General features: G+C 39.5%; 1 protein-coding gene across 3 annotated transcripts in view; it reads left to right on the plus strand.

The window, feature by feature from the left end:
• The window catches only part of CTNNA3 (catenin alpha 3), a 533,166-nt gene that overhangs the window by 443,243 nt on the left and 72,146 nt on the right, over window positions 1–17,777 (plus strand). For all 3 annotated transcript variants that reach the window (XM_054204553.1, XM_054204552.1, XM_054204554.1), the window contains exon 14: window positions 17,389–17,481. In XM_054204553.1, the coding sequence (XP_054060528.1) occupies window positions 17,389–17,481 (93 nt within the window). The remainder of the gene's footprint in view (window positions 1–17,388; window positions 17,482–17,777) is intronic.

Genomic DNA, 17,777 nt, shown 5'->3' on the forward strand with positions numbered 1-17,777 from the left:
CATTCCAGAAAACTCAGTAGCAAGTATTACCTGCAGCTGGGATATTCAGAGGTGGAATGATTCACTCTTACACAGTCTGTAGGATGGCCAGATAGCTCAGAGGTTTGGCAGGCAGCTTTTACCTGGCATAATTGGGTTTTAGGCCATGATACATCTCTGCTCCTTTTCTGTTTACTCTTGGTCATGTTGATGATTCCAGAGATTTATCTACTGTCTAGGCAAAAAAAAAAAATTGTGTTACTAATTGCCAAAAACCACCATCCTCCACAAAGAGAAAGTAAAAGAAGAATTGAAATTAATGCTGGGGACCATTCAGCAACCAGCATGAATAGCTTACCGTGAAGACATAGGATAATGTTCTTTGAAGATTTGTGGTGCTGCATCACAGGCGTAGGTGTGCGTTGTCCTGCCTCACACAGTATTGTTTGTATCCTCTTCATGTCTTTTCCTTCCCCTCCTTTTTTTCATTCATTTTCCATTTTCTCTCCTGTTACCTTACAGTTTGTCTAATATTGTTTCTATGCAGATTTACTTCTCATGCCTGATACTAAGGTAGTATAGGAATGGTCTTTTGGGAAGCGTGAAAACTGGAATTCCCACAGGGTACCAGTCTTTTTGGAAAAGGTTAACTAGTGCATGAACTCTGATTTTTATCTCAGCTAAAATAAATAATCAGTTGCAAAATTTAAAGGTACTAGACTATGTATAGAAATTGTATAATACAGTAATCTGATTCAAAAAGTCTTGTTAGAAGCGGGGACATACACGCTAAAAGCTACCTTGGCATATGGATGTAGATTAGAAGATGGATGTTTAAATACAAAGTTGAAGGCCCAGAGACCCACATTCACATGCCCTGAAGTCTCCCTCAGTCTGTGTAGTTTCTGCATGCCAGGGAAGTCATTTGAGCTGGACAAAAATAAAATAAACGTCACCATGACTTTAGTCCACCTCAGTCTCATCTCCAGAGTTAAATTCACTGGTCTGTCATGCCTTCCCATACAAGATGAGGGAAGTGCTGGACAAACCAGGATAGGATATGTCCACAACAGCCATAGTACTGGCTGGGAATGCAGTTTTAAACAGTTGGCATTTTAGTGAAAATACTGTCATCCTCATGACTAGTATTTTCCATTCTATGCTGGGCCAGGTGACCGTGCTAAAGGCTTCAAAGATTAAAGGCAATTCTGTCACCTGGGGATTTCTTATGAAGGAGGAATGTTTAGCCTTGTCCTTCAAAAACTGAACCATGATTGCTTTCTCTAGAAAACAACCAAAACCAACAAACCCAAAATGGTTAATAGACAAGAAATCACCATTTTGTTGCGATACGATTCCTGGAGCACCTGTGGTGTTTTGAGTTTTCTCAGTGTATTTCCCTGATTGACAGTGTTGATGGTGTGATGATCTGTGCAACACCAGGCCTGCTGGTGCCTGGTGGAATTCACCTTTCCCAGTGGGGGACAAAGTCTGTCACCTTTTTATGAGCCTATGCCTCCTGTGCTTGTCATGAAGTTATGAAGGGTCAAAGCAAGCTTACTTTAAAAGCATGTTAAGTGTTTAATAGTACTGATAGACCCTGGGCTACCTGGTCCACTGAGTCAGATGACCATGAGTGTGAGAACAGTGACTTCCCATTTGTGAACACTTAAATTATAAGGGACCACCTCTATCAACTGAGTTGTTCACAAGTCCACGGACTCTGATGGGATTCATCCCAGAGTACTGAAGGAGCTAGCAGATGTTAGGACAGGACCCCTCTCGATCACCTACCAAATGTCTTGGGAGTCTGGGGAGGTTCCTGCTGACTGGAGGCCAGCCAGTATTGTTCCTGTCTACACAAAGGGCATGAGGGAGGACCCAGCAAACTACAGACCTGTTAGTCCGACCTCAGTTCCTGGAAAGATTATGGAGAACATTATACTGGGTACCATTAAAAGGCATTTAAAGATTACTGCAGTCATCAGGCCCAGTCAGCATGGGTTCACAAAGGGAAAGTCCTGTTCTATGATAAGGTCACCTGCCTAGCGGATGAAGGGAAGGGATTAGATGTAATTTTTCTGGATTTTAGTAAGGCTTTTGATACTGTCCCTCACAGCATCCTGCTGGACAAGTTGTCCAGCTGTGGGATGAGCGGTTTCACAGTGTGCTGGGTGAAGAACTGGGTGAAAGGCAGGACTCAAAGGGTTGTAGTGAATGGGGCTACATCTGGCTGGTGACCGGTCACCAATGGCGTTCCTCAGGGCTCAATTCTAGGGCCAGTTCTGTTCAATATATTTATCAACAATCTGGATACAGGAGTTGAGTGCACCATTACCAAGTTTACCGATGATACCAAACTAGGGGGTGCTGTAGACTCTTGAGGGACAAGATGCCTTGCAGAGGGATCTAGATAGATCGAAGCATTGGACAGTGATTAATTAGATGAAATTCAAAAAGTCCAAATGCCAGATTCTGCACCTAGGATGGAGTAACGCCAGGCACAAGTATAAATTGAGAGAGGAATGGCTGGAGAGCAGCCCTGCAGAAAAGGATCTGGAGGTGCTGGTCAACAACAGGCTCAGTAGGAGTCAGCAGAGTGCCCTGGCAGCTGAGGACAAACCACATCCTGGGGTACATTAAACACAGCACGACCAGCCAGTCAAAAGAGGTGATTATCTTGTGGTTTTCAGCATTGGTGCGGCCTCACCTTGAGCGCTGTGTGCAGTTTTGGGCCCCGTAATTTGAGAAGGGTATTAAGGTCCTTGAATGCGTCCAGAGGAGGGCAACAAAGCCGGTGAAAGAGCAGGAAGGAATGTCCCGTGAGGAGCGGACTGAGAACTTTGGGCTTGTCTGGTTTGGAGAAGAGGAGGCTGAGGGGCGACCTCCTGGCTCTCTGCAGCTTCCTGGGGAGGGGAAGTGGAGAGGGAGGTGCTGAGCTCTTCTCCCTGGGATCCAGTGATAAGACATGTGGGAATGGTTCAAAGGGAAGTTCAGACTGGACATTAACAAGCTTCTTTTTGCCAAGAGGGTGGTCAAACCCTGGAACAGGCTTCGTAGAGAGGTGGTTGATGCCCCAAGCCTGTCAGTGTTTAAGAGGCATTTGGACAATGCCCTTAATAACATGCTTTAACTTTTGGTCAGGCAGTTGGACTAGATGGTTGTTCTAATTCCCTTCCAACTGAAAATGTTCTGTTCTGTTGTGTTCTGTCACTTATGCTCCAAAAAATCTGAGCAAAATATATACTTTTCCAAGGAAGCCATTAGATTGTATTTTTTTACTGTACTATTACATAGAATAATTTCCAAGTAATTAGTTGGAAAAAAATAATTTTACCAGAAATACCATGAAAGCAAAGTGAAATTTTAAGGGAATTTAATGTATTTTTAAATTCTTGCTGAGCACACCACTGAAAAGTGCACCACTGTGAACTAATAGATTAGATGCTAGGCCACATGTTCGGTTCATAGAAATATAGCAGCTATGTTAAAAACAGTAAACTGTGGCAATTACTCTGTTGGAAGGTCTGACTCTTATTACTTTGTATGACAGAAAAATAGCAGTTTGATGATAAAATATTATAAGAGGGAATAGATAAAGGGCATTCCTCCGCTGTGAGCAGCAGACGTCACTTACCCAGCTCCCTCAGCCTGTATCTGGGCTTCATGTGCTCCTGTGGTATGGCACAGTTCATTGAGCATTTGTGACTAGTTATTTCCTGTCTTCTAACTTTCTGAAGTTGTCTTTTACACCAGCCCCCCTTTGGAATTGGATTTCTTCTTTGTGAAAATAAGTTTCCTTCCTCTTCTCTTTTAAACCTTAAATTTTAAAGTATTTCAGACTCATCCAGTTGTTTGCAACTGATTTCATTCCCTTCTCTGTTTCTTATGTTGCCTCTATCTATATTAAAATACTACACTAAAAATCTCTGAATGTTTTAGAAACAAGTACTTAAAAGTTAGTTAATAGCACTGTTGAGGTTCTCTGCAAACTTACTGCACTATATCTGAATAATGTGTCATTATATGATCCTAGTGTATATTTAGCAAGCAGAGGTGTTTTTTTCGTCGTATCTCGGTAATTAACAATAGTAAATATTCTTGCACTACATTAAATAAGTACACCTTAATATCCATACTGCCTGTATATATGTGCATACTAATAAGTTAGTATTTCCATAAAAAAACCCAAAACTTTAAACCAAATCAATTAGTAGATTATGGTTTGTATTGAGGGTAAGAGATAATTTTAGAATTTGGGTTATTTAATAGCTTACTGGGTGTCGGATCAACATATAAATTACGGCAAGTAAATTTATATGAATGTGTTAGAGTATCATTTATGTAATCACTATTATCAAAAGTGATTTTCCTGTATGAATCAAGGATCTGTGACCCATTATCTGCAAAATCTATTCAGTTGTGTAAGTCTTTTACATTAAATTAGGCATTGCAAGTCCCCTTCTGAACTTTCAAGCGGTAATAATTCCTACAACAAATTAACAGTAGCGTGTTGCATTCATGAAGAAATATGCACAGTGACTGTTGGATGTTTTTTCATTTATTTCTCAGGATTTACACTATCTCATTAGAATTCAACTGTCATTCCTTTAAATATCAATTTGTATTTAAATTTATTGTTCTTGTAAAGACCTTACTTGTGCGCTAACAGGTAGTTAACAGCTAACACAGCAGGTATTCCGTAGTGTAATCTCTGCATAACAAGGTATCTTTGCTTTTAAAAATATTGTTCAATAGCAATGTTTAGAAAGTTCAGTGTTTACAAACTTGAATCTTGTATAATATTTGCTTCTATTTCCTTCATGTCCAGTTACAGTTCAGTAGTTGAAGCACAGTGGTGCTCTATTAGTACAGTTTCCTGTGCAGACAGGATTAACTTCAGATAATTCCCAATGTTTGTTTGTCTGTCCTGTTGTTCTTAGGTGTTTCTAAACACCTACAGCTGGAGACTCCCTGGTGTCTTCAAGCAGTCTGTTCCACTACTTCATTACCTTTAGAAAGTTATTCTTAAAATTCACCCCACGTGTCTCCTTATGGCAGCTTAAAGCACTTCTTGACTGGTCCATCAAGGATGTGGAGAACAAGCTGTCTCCTCCTCCTCCTTGTTTCTTGTATACTTTAGAAGGTGTTTCTTTTCATATCCTTTTCTTCAGCTGGTTTACATCCTTTAGCAAGTGCAGTGCCCATCATCAGATACAATACTTCCAGTAGACGCCTCAACTCTGAGTTGAGTAGAAGGCTTATTTCATATGGCTTGCTGACTGTGCTCCTGCAGATACTTAGAACAGTCTGATTGCCTTTATTTTCAAGAATATGACATTGCTACTTCCTGTTTAGCCTGTGATTCACTACAATTCTTAATGCTTTGCTTTAGAACTCCTGCTTAGCCACTCAGTTCTGTCTCTTATTTATGCAGTAGATTTTTCCTGCCTAAATTTAGTACTTTGCATTGCTGCGATATCTTCCTTTCAGTCAGTTTGTCAAGATTATGTTACGTTTTAACTCTGGTTTTATAGTCACAGTCTCTCTCAAGAATTCAGTATCACCTGCAGATTTAGTAAGCCCACTTTATTCCATTAAGTTTTTATTAAAATTGTGGGCTTAGTGCAGATGCCTGTTGAATTCTACTTGATATATCCTGTAATTTTGACAGACAAATTTTGGTAACTCTTTTGGAGTATATATTTTTTCAACCAGTTACATACAAACATGATCATCGGTTCATCTAGAACTTATTACTCTAGCTTACTTAGAGAAGATAATGTGAAAGCATAAAAAACTTCTGCATTTCTGTCCACAAAGAGCATTATCCCATCAAAGAAGTAAGTTTGATTGTTTTGCCATGATTTATTCTTGACAAATCCATGTTTGCTGTTACTCGTATTCTTTCAAGTCTTCCTTTCTTTTAGCAGCAAGTGTTGTTAAAGCACATAGTGTATTATCTCTGTATAAAGATGAGCACTGATGAAGAGTCGGCTCTGTATGCCTTTTGCCATTTCATAAAAGCATAAGCTGTGCTTCGTACTGTAGACTGTTTAATTTAAAATACGGGTTCACCCAGTTCATAGGACAGACCATTGTTGTTCTGCTGCCTTACACATTGTGAGTTGCAGATTAATATAAATAAACAAACTACTATTCATGTTGGAGACTTAGACTTTGAAGCTTAGTTTATTCATGGAAGGAGTATAGCTTCAATCCATGGTGTCCCACAGCTCTGGTTTGTGGGAGACAAGCGAACATACTGACCAGGACCCTATTCTCCGGACAGCTTTTGGGGACCCGTAATTTAGAATGAAAGGCCTCAGTGAAGCTCATGTGATTATGCACATGGGTACAAGTTGGAATTTGTGTGCCTTACAAACCCTTTCTCTGTTGAGATACCTTGGCCATCACATCGCCTGCATCCTGCAAAGCCCAAAGCTGAGTAAGTTTGTCAGCGAAGTTTGTTCTCATTGCCAAAATCAAACTTTTTCAGGAGATGTGAAACCAGGTCTTGTTCAGATACTTAACTGACTGTGAAAGGGTTTTACTGAAATTATTCATGTGCATGAGCAGTTTCCACAGAAACTTAATAATTACGGGTAGGCAGCACCAATGACAAACCAAATTAATTTCATTAATCTTTTTCTAACAAGTATTTATCAAAGACCTTTTTTTCTTGAAAAAAATTCTTTGTATTCTGTTCTGCTCTAATAAGAAAGACTTCCCCTCCCCCCATCCCTTTTTTTTTTTTTAAAAATACATTGCCATGGGATAAAAATACTGCTGATCAGCTGCATTTACTGGTTGAATTTAGGCTGGTTAAGGTTAATTTGTATTTAGATCCATTAGTTCTTACTCTTCACTTACTGTTCAAGTCAGATAATACTGGAGATCTCTGAAAGACCAGTTTCATCCCATGCAACCAGACAAGTTTTCATTGAGTTACAATTGGCTGCAGTTATTCTTCTTTTTACATAACTTAGTTAAAAATAAGAGAAGTGGGGTTTTATACTCCCGAGTTGAGCAGTGAGCACCTCCAGAATTCCCTAGTTCTTTAAGTAAATGCACTCTGATTTATTGCAGCTAGAATAATCAGAGTATTAGAAAATGTGACCTATGAGAAAAATACTGAATGGGTTAGTTGTGATTAGCCTGGCAAATAGAGCAACAGAAGGGGGAGAGAGAAGGGAAAGATATCATAGCCATTTTCAATTACATAAAATGTTGTTGCACAGGAGAGGAGAAAATCTGTGTTACGTGTTCATAATGGATACAAAGAGAATAAGCTCTCACTACGTGGGGGAAGATTCAGCTTAGACATTAGGAAAACCAAATTTCATAAGTAAGATTATGTTAAATTTTCATAGGTATTAAGGATCTTGTGTCTGTGTCATTTTTATCCATGGCAGTCTGTGACAGTTATGTTGATTATTTCCCCTTCCATTTCACTAGTCAGCAGAGGCTGTCAAAGATGCATATTGTGAAAAAATACACAAAAGGAAAATATGAATCTGAATAAATTTCTCATTTGGTGTGTTAGAGAGGAATCCTTGCTGCCTTGTTTCATGTAACTTTGTCATGAAACCTTCACAAATTAAATCATTTCATGTTTTCAGGAATTTTCCGTGGGCTGTTAAATGCATTAGTAATAACAGTGTACATATAACTGAAAAGCTGCTGTTGTATGATTCTCTTTAGTGCACCTATAAAAATTATAACAAAATCATGTAATAAATAATTGTTAAGAAACAAGACCTGAAATAGTGTTGGTTGGGAGTGCGGGGTGTGTTTGTGTGTGTGTGAGCCTCTTAAAGCAGAATCAGTTACTGATTTGTGACATGAAGGCTGGTTTGCACAATCATGTGCTTAATAGGTTATTTAGTTCCACATCAACTGATGCTGGTCACTCAGTTGAACAGTTATTGGTTATTGAATGACTGAATGTGGGTGGATTTCAACAGTAAGTCATAGGTGGGAACGTGTGGGAAGGATGATTGTAGTGGTACCTGTGCATTCAGGAGTTGGCTATGCATTAGAATGTGTATTTCTGTAATCATGCAAAAGTTTTTGACTGACAGGCTTATTCTCTGTACCTTTGTTTAAGATGATGTGCTTTACTTGCAGGTCAGATAGTAGAGAGGGTCAGTTGAGATTTTAGAGACCTGAGGAAATCTTCAGGCTGTAGGTAATAATTTCATCTACTGCAGTTCGAGAAGCGTACTTACCATTAGAAACCTTTCACTAAGGGATATATTCACCTATCCAAGGGAACATATGTTTTTTTTAGTATGATGATTTAGCATAATTATTTTAACAGAAACGTATGGATTTGTCTTGTTAAAAGAAAAATCTTTGATGCAGGGGCTGTAGTTGCTCAGGCTTTATTCATCTGATAGACCTACATTTATGAAATTCTGAATTGTCTGTTTTCTCACGTTTCTTGTCCTGTCTGAGTACTGAAATGTATTTTTAAGACAGTCAAACTTTGAAGTATTCACTGCACCTTTTTAACCTTTAACATATTGATGTTTTCCAAAAGCAGTTTCAGTTTTCTTGTCTGCATTTCATAGGACAGTCTGCCTTGGAACAGTTGTTGTGATTTGGCTTTGGGAATGAGGCTTTGGGATATACTCTTCATCTCCACAAGAAATGGAGTCTTCTAGGGAAGAAAGGGAGTTTCTGTAGGAAGGAAGGCGGGATGTATCACATGTTTTCAAGCATAATTTAAAATCTCTTTTTCACAGAAGTGCATTTATCTTAACCACACCTCACTACTCCCTATCACAAGGATGAAGCATTGTGGAAAGTTCACTATTAGGTGAGATTAAAATACAAACTAAACATTAAAAGAACAACAACAAAACCCACAAAAAAGCAAAGAAGCATGGAAGATGAGGAAGGAAACAAAGACTTTTGTTGAAAGTACCTGGAACCTGTGACTGGATCCAGCTAAGTGAATCTTCATTGTGATCATCCCCTCTGCTTTGGGGGTTTTCCTGCCTTCCATGGGACTCCTCAGCTCCACACACAGGGTGTTAACCAGCTGTGTCCTGGAAACCTCTCAGGATGGAGACTACACAGCCTCTTTGGACAGCCTGCTTCACTGCTGGGCTGTCCCCAGGGGCAGAAAGGTTTTCCTTATGGCCAGGCTGAACCTCTCTTGTTCCAACTTATGCCTGTTACCGTTCATCCTCCTACCATGCACCGCTGTGTGGCAACTAGCTCCATTTTCTTGATGTCCTCATAGGTTTTGCCGGGCTGCTGTTAGGTGCTCCAAAGCCCTCTCCTCTGTAGGCAGAACAAGCACAGTTGCCTCAGCCTCTCCTTGTAGGACAAGTGTTTGGCCACCGACTGTGTTTGTGGTCCCCTGCTGATCTTGCTGCGGTTAATATAGTGTCTTCTGTGTATTGGGTGGGGGCCAAAACTGGATGCAGCGTTCTGGGTGCTGTCTCATAAGAGTCAGGTAAAGGCAGATAGTCACTTCTCTCAATTTGCTCACTCTGCTGTGGTTCATACAGGCTGGGATGCTGTTGGCGTTCCTTGTTGCCAGGGCACCCTACTAGTTCAGGCCCAGCTTCCCTGTGCAGAGACTCCCAGGTCCTCTCCATCTCATCTGCTCTCCAGCCAGGCAGCCCCAGCTTGTTTTGTTTGTAGCAAGAGGTTCTCCGTTCCCAGCTGCCAGATCTTGCTTTTATCCTTGGTGAATGTTATAAAATTCCTGCCAGCCCATTCCTACAGCATACATAAATCCCTCTGGATGGCAGCCTTGTCCTTAAGTGTATTGACCGGTCCCCTGATCTGGTGTTGTCTGTCCACTTGCTGAGTCTGTGTTCCATCACCTCCTCCACACCCTTGGTAAAGATGTCGTACAGAGCTGGTCTTAGGATAGACTTCTGTAGTACAACCACCAGATGGGGTACAGCCCATGAACCATTGCCCCCTGAGCCTGATCATCCAGTCAGTTTTTGTCTGTCTGGTTGTTCAACCACCCACAGTCTAATGTCCCAGCTGGGTTACATAAACTAGGAGATGGTTCTTCCTTCTCCTAGAAATGTGGTAGAAGGTAGTCAGGTTGATGAGGCATTATTTACCTTTGGGATATCCATGCTGACTGCACATAATAACCACTGTGTCCTTCATGTGCCCCAGAAGCGTGTTCCAAGAGTCAGTTCATGAGTTTCCCAGGGACTGAAGAGAGGCTGACCAACCTGTGCTTCCCCAGTCTGTTCTTCGGGTCTTTTTTGAAACTGGGAACCATTATGAACTTCTGAAGAGTCTGCAAAACAGACTTCTGCAAAGCAGACTTCTGCAAAGCATCTGTTTGGTTGCCTTTGGAGTTAACCAGTCTGTTTTAGACTACTGTAATACATACAGATGTGATAGAGAAAACAAGTTCTGTGCTCTTTTCATTTTCAAATGTTGGAGTAATGTTTAGAAAAAAAGTATTCTATTTCAAACACAACTACAAAATTGGTAGGCTATATATATACTGGGAAAAGTGAGAACAATAGCTCAATTGGTTTCTCACTATCTGTTTTCAAACAAATTAAGTTCTTCCATTATAAATGAAAGGTCTCAATTAGCTTCCCACTAGATGTATCACATCTGTGTCAACCCAGCAGAGGAAACAGGGAATACATTTTAGGTTAGCAGAACAACAAATCACTTGTATTAAAAACTACTGTTCTGTTTTTGTTAATTATAATTTTCCGAGTTAAAAATGGAAGCTTCTAAGCCAAGTGGTGGAGTTTCCTACTTAATAAGCATAAGCAAAGGATATACTTTGTGTGGAGCTGTGCATCAGTTGTCGTGGTTTTCATGGAGTGAAGATGGGCTTTGGTTACAACAGGTGTATGATCGTAATAGCTATGTTTGATTGTATTTTCTGTTGTTATTTGGGATTTTAAATTTTTAAAAATGCCATATCAAAAACATGCTTCCTTGAAATGAAATAACTGGAAAAAAGTAAACAAGCTTTCAGGTTCCCAAGTGAGTCCTTAGGTACCTGATGAAGAATGTGTCCTCTTGAAATCTTACTGTCTTTCTGATCACACTGTTTCGCTTTATAAAATCTGCTGCCTCATCTGTCTTCCTTGTATCTTTTGACCCTAATGGTTACAATACCATTATTAGTTGTGATATTTAGGCAACTTTCAAGTTTCTCCCAACTTTTTATATTTAAGAATGTGTTCTGTGCTTTTACAGCAGCATAGCTAGGTCAGTATTTTCAGGAGTAAAACTGTTTGAATTGTTCTAGGCATTATGCAAGAGTGGCATACCATCAGTGCTTCAAGAGGTACAACCAAACTTCAAGAAAGGAAGGAATGAAAACAGGGCTGAAATACAGCTTTCCTGCAAAAAAGGTGTAACTTCAGATAGAAAATATGTACTAAAACTCTCTGTGCCCATTTCATAGAATCATAGAATTGTCTAAGTTGGAAGGGACGTTTCTGATCATCCAGTCCAACCATCAACCTAACTCTGACAAAACCCATCGCTAAACCATATCTCTAAGCACTGTGTCTACCCGTCTTATAGATACCTCCAGGGATGGTGCCTCAACCACTTCCTTGGGCAGCCTGTGCCAGTGCTTAATAACCCCTTCAGTGTAAAAATTTTTCCTAATATCCAGTCTAAACCAACCCTGGCGCAACTTGAGGCTGTTTCTCCTGTCCTATTGCTTGTTACCTGGGAGAAGAGACCAACCCCCCCTTGCTGTACCCTCCATTCAGGTAGCTGTAGAGAGTGATAAGGTCTCCCCTCAGCCTCCTTTTCTCCAGGCTGAACAACCCCAGTGCCCTCAGCCGCTCCTCACAAGACTTATGCTCCAGACCCCTCACCAGCTTTGTTGTCCTTCTCTGGACCTGCTCCAGCACCTCAATGTCTTTTTTGTGGTGAGGGGCCCAAAACTGAACATGGCACTTGAGTTGGGGCCTCACCAGTGCCAAGTACAGGGGGACAGTCACTGTCCTAGTCCTACTCACCACACTGTTCCTGATTCAGGCCAGGATGCTGTTGGCCTTCTTGGCCACCTAGGCACACTGCTGGCTTGTATTCAGCTGTCTGACACCCAACACCCCCAGGTCCTTTTCTGCTGGGCAGCTCTCCAGCCACTCTGCCCCAAGCCTGTAGTGCTGCATGGGGTTGTTGTGACCCAAGTGCAGGACCTGGCACTTGGCCTTGTTGAACCTCATACCATTGGCCTTGGCCCATCGACCCAGCCTGTCCAGATCCCTCTGCAGCTCCTTTCTACTCTCAAGCAGGTCGACACTCCCACCTAACTTGGTGTGATCTGCGAACTTACTGAGGGTGCATTCAATTCCCTTGTCCAGATCATTGATAAAGATAGTAAAGTGAACTGGCCCCAATACCAAGCCCTGGGGACCACCACTCAATGACCGGCCGCCAACTGGATTTAACTCCATTCACCACCACTCTGTGGGCCTGGCCCTCCAGCCAGTTTTTAACCCAGCGTAGAGTATACCCATCCAAGCCATGCACAGCCAGTTTCTCCAGGAGGATGCTGTGGGAAACTGTATCAAAGGCCTTACTAAAGTACAGGTAAACAAAATCCACAGCCTTTCCCTCATCCACCAAGTGGGCCACTTTTTAAAAAGGATTTTCAGAAGGCAGTTCTCAAAAATTTCACGTTTCTCAGTTGCACTCCTCTGCTCACATCCTTCCTATCTCCTGGGCCATTTATTGAGAGGACTGTTATCCTAATGTATCCTCAGTGAGAACTGAAAACACAGGAGTTTTCAGTTCTGAAAACTGAAAACACAGGAGTCGGGCTATTGATCTGTCTAGCTGTTTCTAATGGTGATTGTGTTAACTTTTTTGTCTTAATCTCCTGAAGCAGAATGCTATAAATTTGCTTATTGTTAAACGAGTGAACAAAACCTCTTAGCATACAGTAGTAATAAGATAACTTTTGCCCCATACTATGAGTTGACAGCATTTATTATTTTTAAAACCTCAACTCTTTACCATATAATGTAATTTTTTTTTTTTTTTACATTGAAAATACTTTCATCTTTCATTGTTGAAGGTTATAATTTATTCTCATCATTAATCAAACTGTTTGGTCTTCTCCAAAATTTATGTTCTCACCACTAATCTTGAAATTTGAGCTTAAATGTATAAGAGATCTTCTGCACAGTTATCTCTGTTAGTAACAAGAACTGTTTATTACATACATTTGAAAATGATCTGTCTGTAACGTGTAAAGGCTATGGCGGGATAATGATTTTACTATTACTTGTTGACCAGTTCCGTGCCAGCAGTTGGTGACAAGACAGCTATCAAAGGGAGAGTTCCGATCTGTGGTTTAATTAATCATTTGTTAGCTTTATATTCGTGATATCCCAAATAACGTGATATGTAAAAGATGCCACTTTAAGGTAAGGGCCAAGAAGAGATCTCAAGAATAGGCATGTGATCATTTTTAATGATAACTGGGCGGGATGGTATTTGCCATAGCATTGAGATGTCACAATATTGACAGATTAAGAACATAGGATTTTAATTTGCCCTTTATAATGTGTGTTTTTATTGTTTTCAAAATAACACTCAAAATAATTGCTTTTAGCAAAAACCTGAAAAGTGCTCTTGGTGAATAGATAGCAGGAATTATATGAGTATCTTACTAAATTAGTCAGGAAAAATAAATAATGCTTGCAATTTCTTGTTCTCCCTCTAGTGCATCAAAACTCTTTCTTTGGCAGCCTGTCATCTGATAGAATTAAATGTGGGATAGCAGTGGTATCGTGACTAATACACAAAATCATTAGACACTAGCTAAGTATTTGCAGAGAGACCATTTGTGACATGTTTACCATGGTTTGTTACACTGAATGACATGCTGCTTGACATGATGAAATTTTCAAAATGTGGGGATTAGTCAAATGTCCAGAGTAGAATAGATAATCTCTTTAAACCCATTCTGTTCTCAGTGAAGAACATAATAGCCAAATTCTGATCCTCCTAGAGTGCATACAAGCATTTCTGTTGCTGCGGTGGTATTTACATACCACAAATAACTCCTGTATTTGCAGTGGTATAATAAAGACATCACTCATCAATTTAGCTCCTCTTAAGGTGTTAGTCTGCACTGCGTTTTAGTATTCATTTGGGAAAAAGAATGACTGATAGGGGCTGTTGAAGCCAAGATAAGATAAAAAACATAAGAGCATATAATGACAGTTTAAAGGTCAGCATTTAATTGAATGTTAGATAAGAGGATATAGCTTCCTTTTTTCACATCATGATAGCTCTTCATCCATTTACATTGTATGCTTTGAGATTTTAGACTTGGCTCTGCATTATTTTTTAACAGCTGAGACCCTTTATTTGCAGGATTGACGGTTTCGTGGGTGTATGTGACCTTTAAAAATGAATGATCTAGATAAAGTTGTTTGGATAATCACTTTTGAGGAGCATTTGCATAAAAAACTGTGTTGGAGAAAGTTATGTAAAATCTACTCAAACACATTGTTCTGCAAAGCTTGGATTAAAAAGCAAATAAGCCAACAAGCCAACTTGAACCCAGTTTGGAAAGACTGGCAGGGATCTAAAGACTAAGGCCACGCCTTGATTTTATTAATTATTCTCTTTAAAATCCTTGTAGAAAAGCAGATTAAAAGGTTTGTCATCAGAGAGTGTTTTTCCTTTCGTAGCATCATAGAATAGTTTGGGTTATTACCTTCAGAGGTAATTTAGTCCAACCGCCTCGCAATGAGCAGGGACATCTTTAACTTGATCGTGGAGGACAGGGAGGTGCTTCGAGACAGCCATGCTTGCACTTAGCCTCCACCCCAATGTTCTGCATTGAGGAAAGAAGTGAAGAGAATTCCTATGGCAGTGCAGCTGGAAAGAGCAACAACAGCTTCTTGTTGTACAACTTGCAGTTTTGAAATATCAGATTAATAGATCGATGTTTTCATCTGTGGAAAGCTTACCTGAGACTGGCATTTAGAGGTGTCTTACACTAGTGTAATTTTCCTGTCCTCTTTGCTCTCTAAGGTTTCTACGTTTAGGCTGATAATATTTATGTAGTTTGACTTACAGAAAAAAAGTATCAATACAATTCTAGAAAATTCTCTCAATGCCTCCTAAAATAATCTTTTTGTAAATATATGCAATTTGTTGTGGGGCAGTAATGGTAAAAGCTCTTAAATGCACTTACGAATAATGTGACTGCCTCAAAATTATTAACCGTTTTGCCCTGTCACAGCATGTTGTATTCCATGTTTTATAGAAGAAGAAAATTAAAACCAACTACATTGGAAAATGGGGGATTGCCAAACATTCCCAAGAATGTTTTCACAAAGGAAGGAATGGTGTCTTACTGCCACTGTGAATCCAACTTTATGATCATTGGGGGAAAAAATTGTAACTAATACTTACAAAGACTTAAGAATCACAACATATTTCTGTATGTGGTAACCAAGTATGTGCAGCTTTAAAAAGAAAGTGGCTTCTTTTTTCTATAAACCTCTCACCGATTCAAGGGTATTAGCTGCCTGAGGGCCCTGGTCAGTGTAATCCTGAGAAGCTAGGGTTCCTCTGTTTCAGTACCCTTTCTGCTATTGGTCCTCTAATAAGAGTGTCTGTAAGTGTTTCAATTAAAGAGTTTGTGATAGTTTTTTTATTCCATGGATATTCACCTGCAACAAAATCTGATTTTCCTTCCACACTGCACGTTTTCAAACAACTTGTGCATGGTAACAGCTTTTGGCTACTGTGGAATTCTTACTACGTCTAATTCCAAGACTAAAGCTGGGAGACTTCATCACACTGTTAGTCTTTGCCTGAAAATAAAATGTTCCTTTTCCTTGCTTTACCAGTGTAGGATTATGCCTATCTTTGCCCCCAAAATTGATTGCCCGTCTATTTTCTTGAGGAAGTCTATGTATATTTTTCACCACCAGCATTGTATTTCTGCTAGCTTGTGCACCAGCTTTGAGTTCTTTATTTCTTAAAATGTTATCTCACAGAAATTATTGTTTTGTTCAGTGAGTGGAATTTACTTTTGTGCTCTTGAAGTAATGGAGTGCTATTTAAACCTTGTTTCAAGGCTGACGTTGAAGTCTAGTAGTTTATGTACCACCCTCTGGCAACAGCCACAGAGGTGCTTTCCCAGACTGTACGAATGTATGCACTTTAATTTAGTGCCATTACCATGGACCCAGAAATAAAATAACAGAACCCTACAGTGTTCCTCTCAACAAATCTTATTTGTAACTTGACAGTAAAAATAAGCAGGTGAGAACATACAGCAATTCTGGTTTAAAAAGATTACATTTGACATGATTGAAAAGTGGGTAAGAGTAATGACCAGGTTTTTTTCTGCCTGTTTTTGGTAGGGTTACCTGATAGTCCTCTCCTGTCATGTTTCTCTTGGCACATCAGGCTTTTGGAATACCAAGAACGTCAGGATTTCCCTCTAATTGGAAATCGAGATGTCAATCAGTAGTAGACCATTCAGTAGTAGATCTCCAGTTCTGTATTGTCTTGACCTTATATGTATTTTTTTTGTTCTTTACAATGTGAATCTACTTGATAAGGAGAAATTGTTTGAGTGCCCTATTGCATTGACAGAACCCATATTATTTTTTAAATAGTTCATAATCCTAGAAGTTTTGTGTGCTTCATTGTGCAGTGTTCTGTTAATATGAGTCAACTTGATTTTAATATTTTATTTAGTGTCCTTTTTATAGCCATCTTCATTATGGTTTTTTTACTAAGTTGTCTGTGATAAAATTCAGAACTCCTGCATGAAGACTTTTTTTTTTAATAATATGTTGTTAAGTTGGAAAGAGGAAATAAATGTGAAGACCTAGATTGTATAGAAAATGGTCAGAATTGAGAAGACAAATTCAAAATGGGGAGAAAAGTGGTTTTTTCCTTCCCAGAGCACATAGCTGACTTGGAGCACTCTTTGATGTCAGTGGAGCAACAAAAATTGGTAGGGTTCTGAAGGAGATGGGAGAGTGGGCATATGAGTATTTCTGGACAGTGAAGAGAAGTAGTAGAAAAACTTGTTAAAAAAGAAGAATAATCTTTCGGTTCTAAAAACGTAGGCATCTGTTCTCGTCATGTAAAGGTTTCTTGTAAGACACCTTTGCTAGCAGCAATAACACAATATTTAAATACAAAATAACTTCCCTGAGTACCAAATTTAAAAGACAGTGCTTTAATTAAAGTATGGCTATTCTGAACTAGTTCAGAGCTGTCTGACACAATTTGATTTTAGTTAGGGTTTAATAACCAGTGCACTGCTAGAACACGACTGGTTTTTGTTTGTTAGATATTACCTTGGACCAAATTATAATATATGTTTGAAACTAATACCAAAGTTACTACCCATAAAAGAGAATAACCCATTTCTACATTTTTTCCCAGACACCTGAGGAGCTAGAAGATGTATCTGACCTTGAAGAAGACCATGACGCACGTAGTCGTACAAGTATTCAGACTGAAGGGAAAACTGACAGGGTATGTATTACACCAGTTAATTTAAAAAGCAATTTCATGAGGGGAAAAATGCTACTATGTTCCTTAAAGTAATGCAGTGAATGATTAAAATCTTTTTCAACTCTTAATAGATTTCTGAAAATGTGCAGAGGGCATCAAACAATGTGTATGACATGAAAAACACAAAGTAATTAAGTTGTAAATACTTGGTGAAGATCTAGACTAGAATCATAGAATATCTCAAGTTGGAAGGGACCCATAAGGATCATCAAGTCCATCTGCCTGCTCCTCGCAGGACTGCCTAAACCATATGACTG

The sequence above is a fragment of the Rissa tridactyla genome, chromosome 6 (assembly GCF_028500815.1).
Source record: "Rissa tridactyla isolate bRisTri1 chromosome 6, bRisTri1.patW.cur.20221130, whole genome shotgun sequence".
In the NCBI taxonomy this organism is placed as follows: domain Eukaryota; kingdom Metazoa; phylum Chordata; class Aves; order Charadriiformes; family Laridae; genus Rissa; species Rissa tridactyla.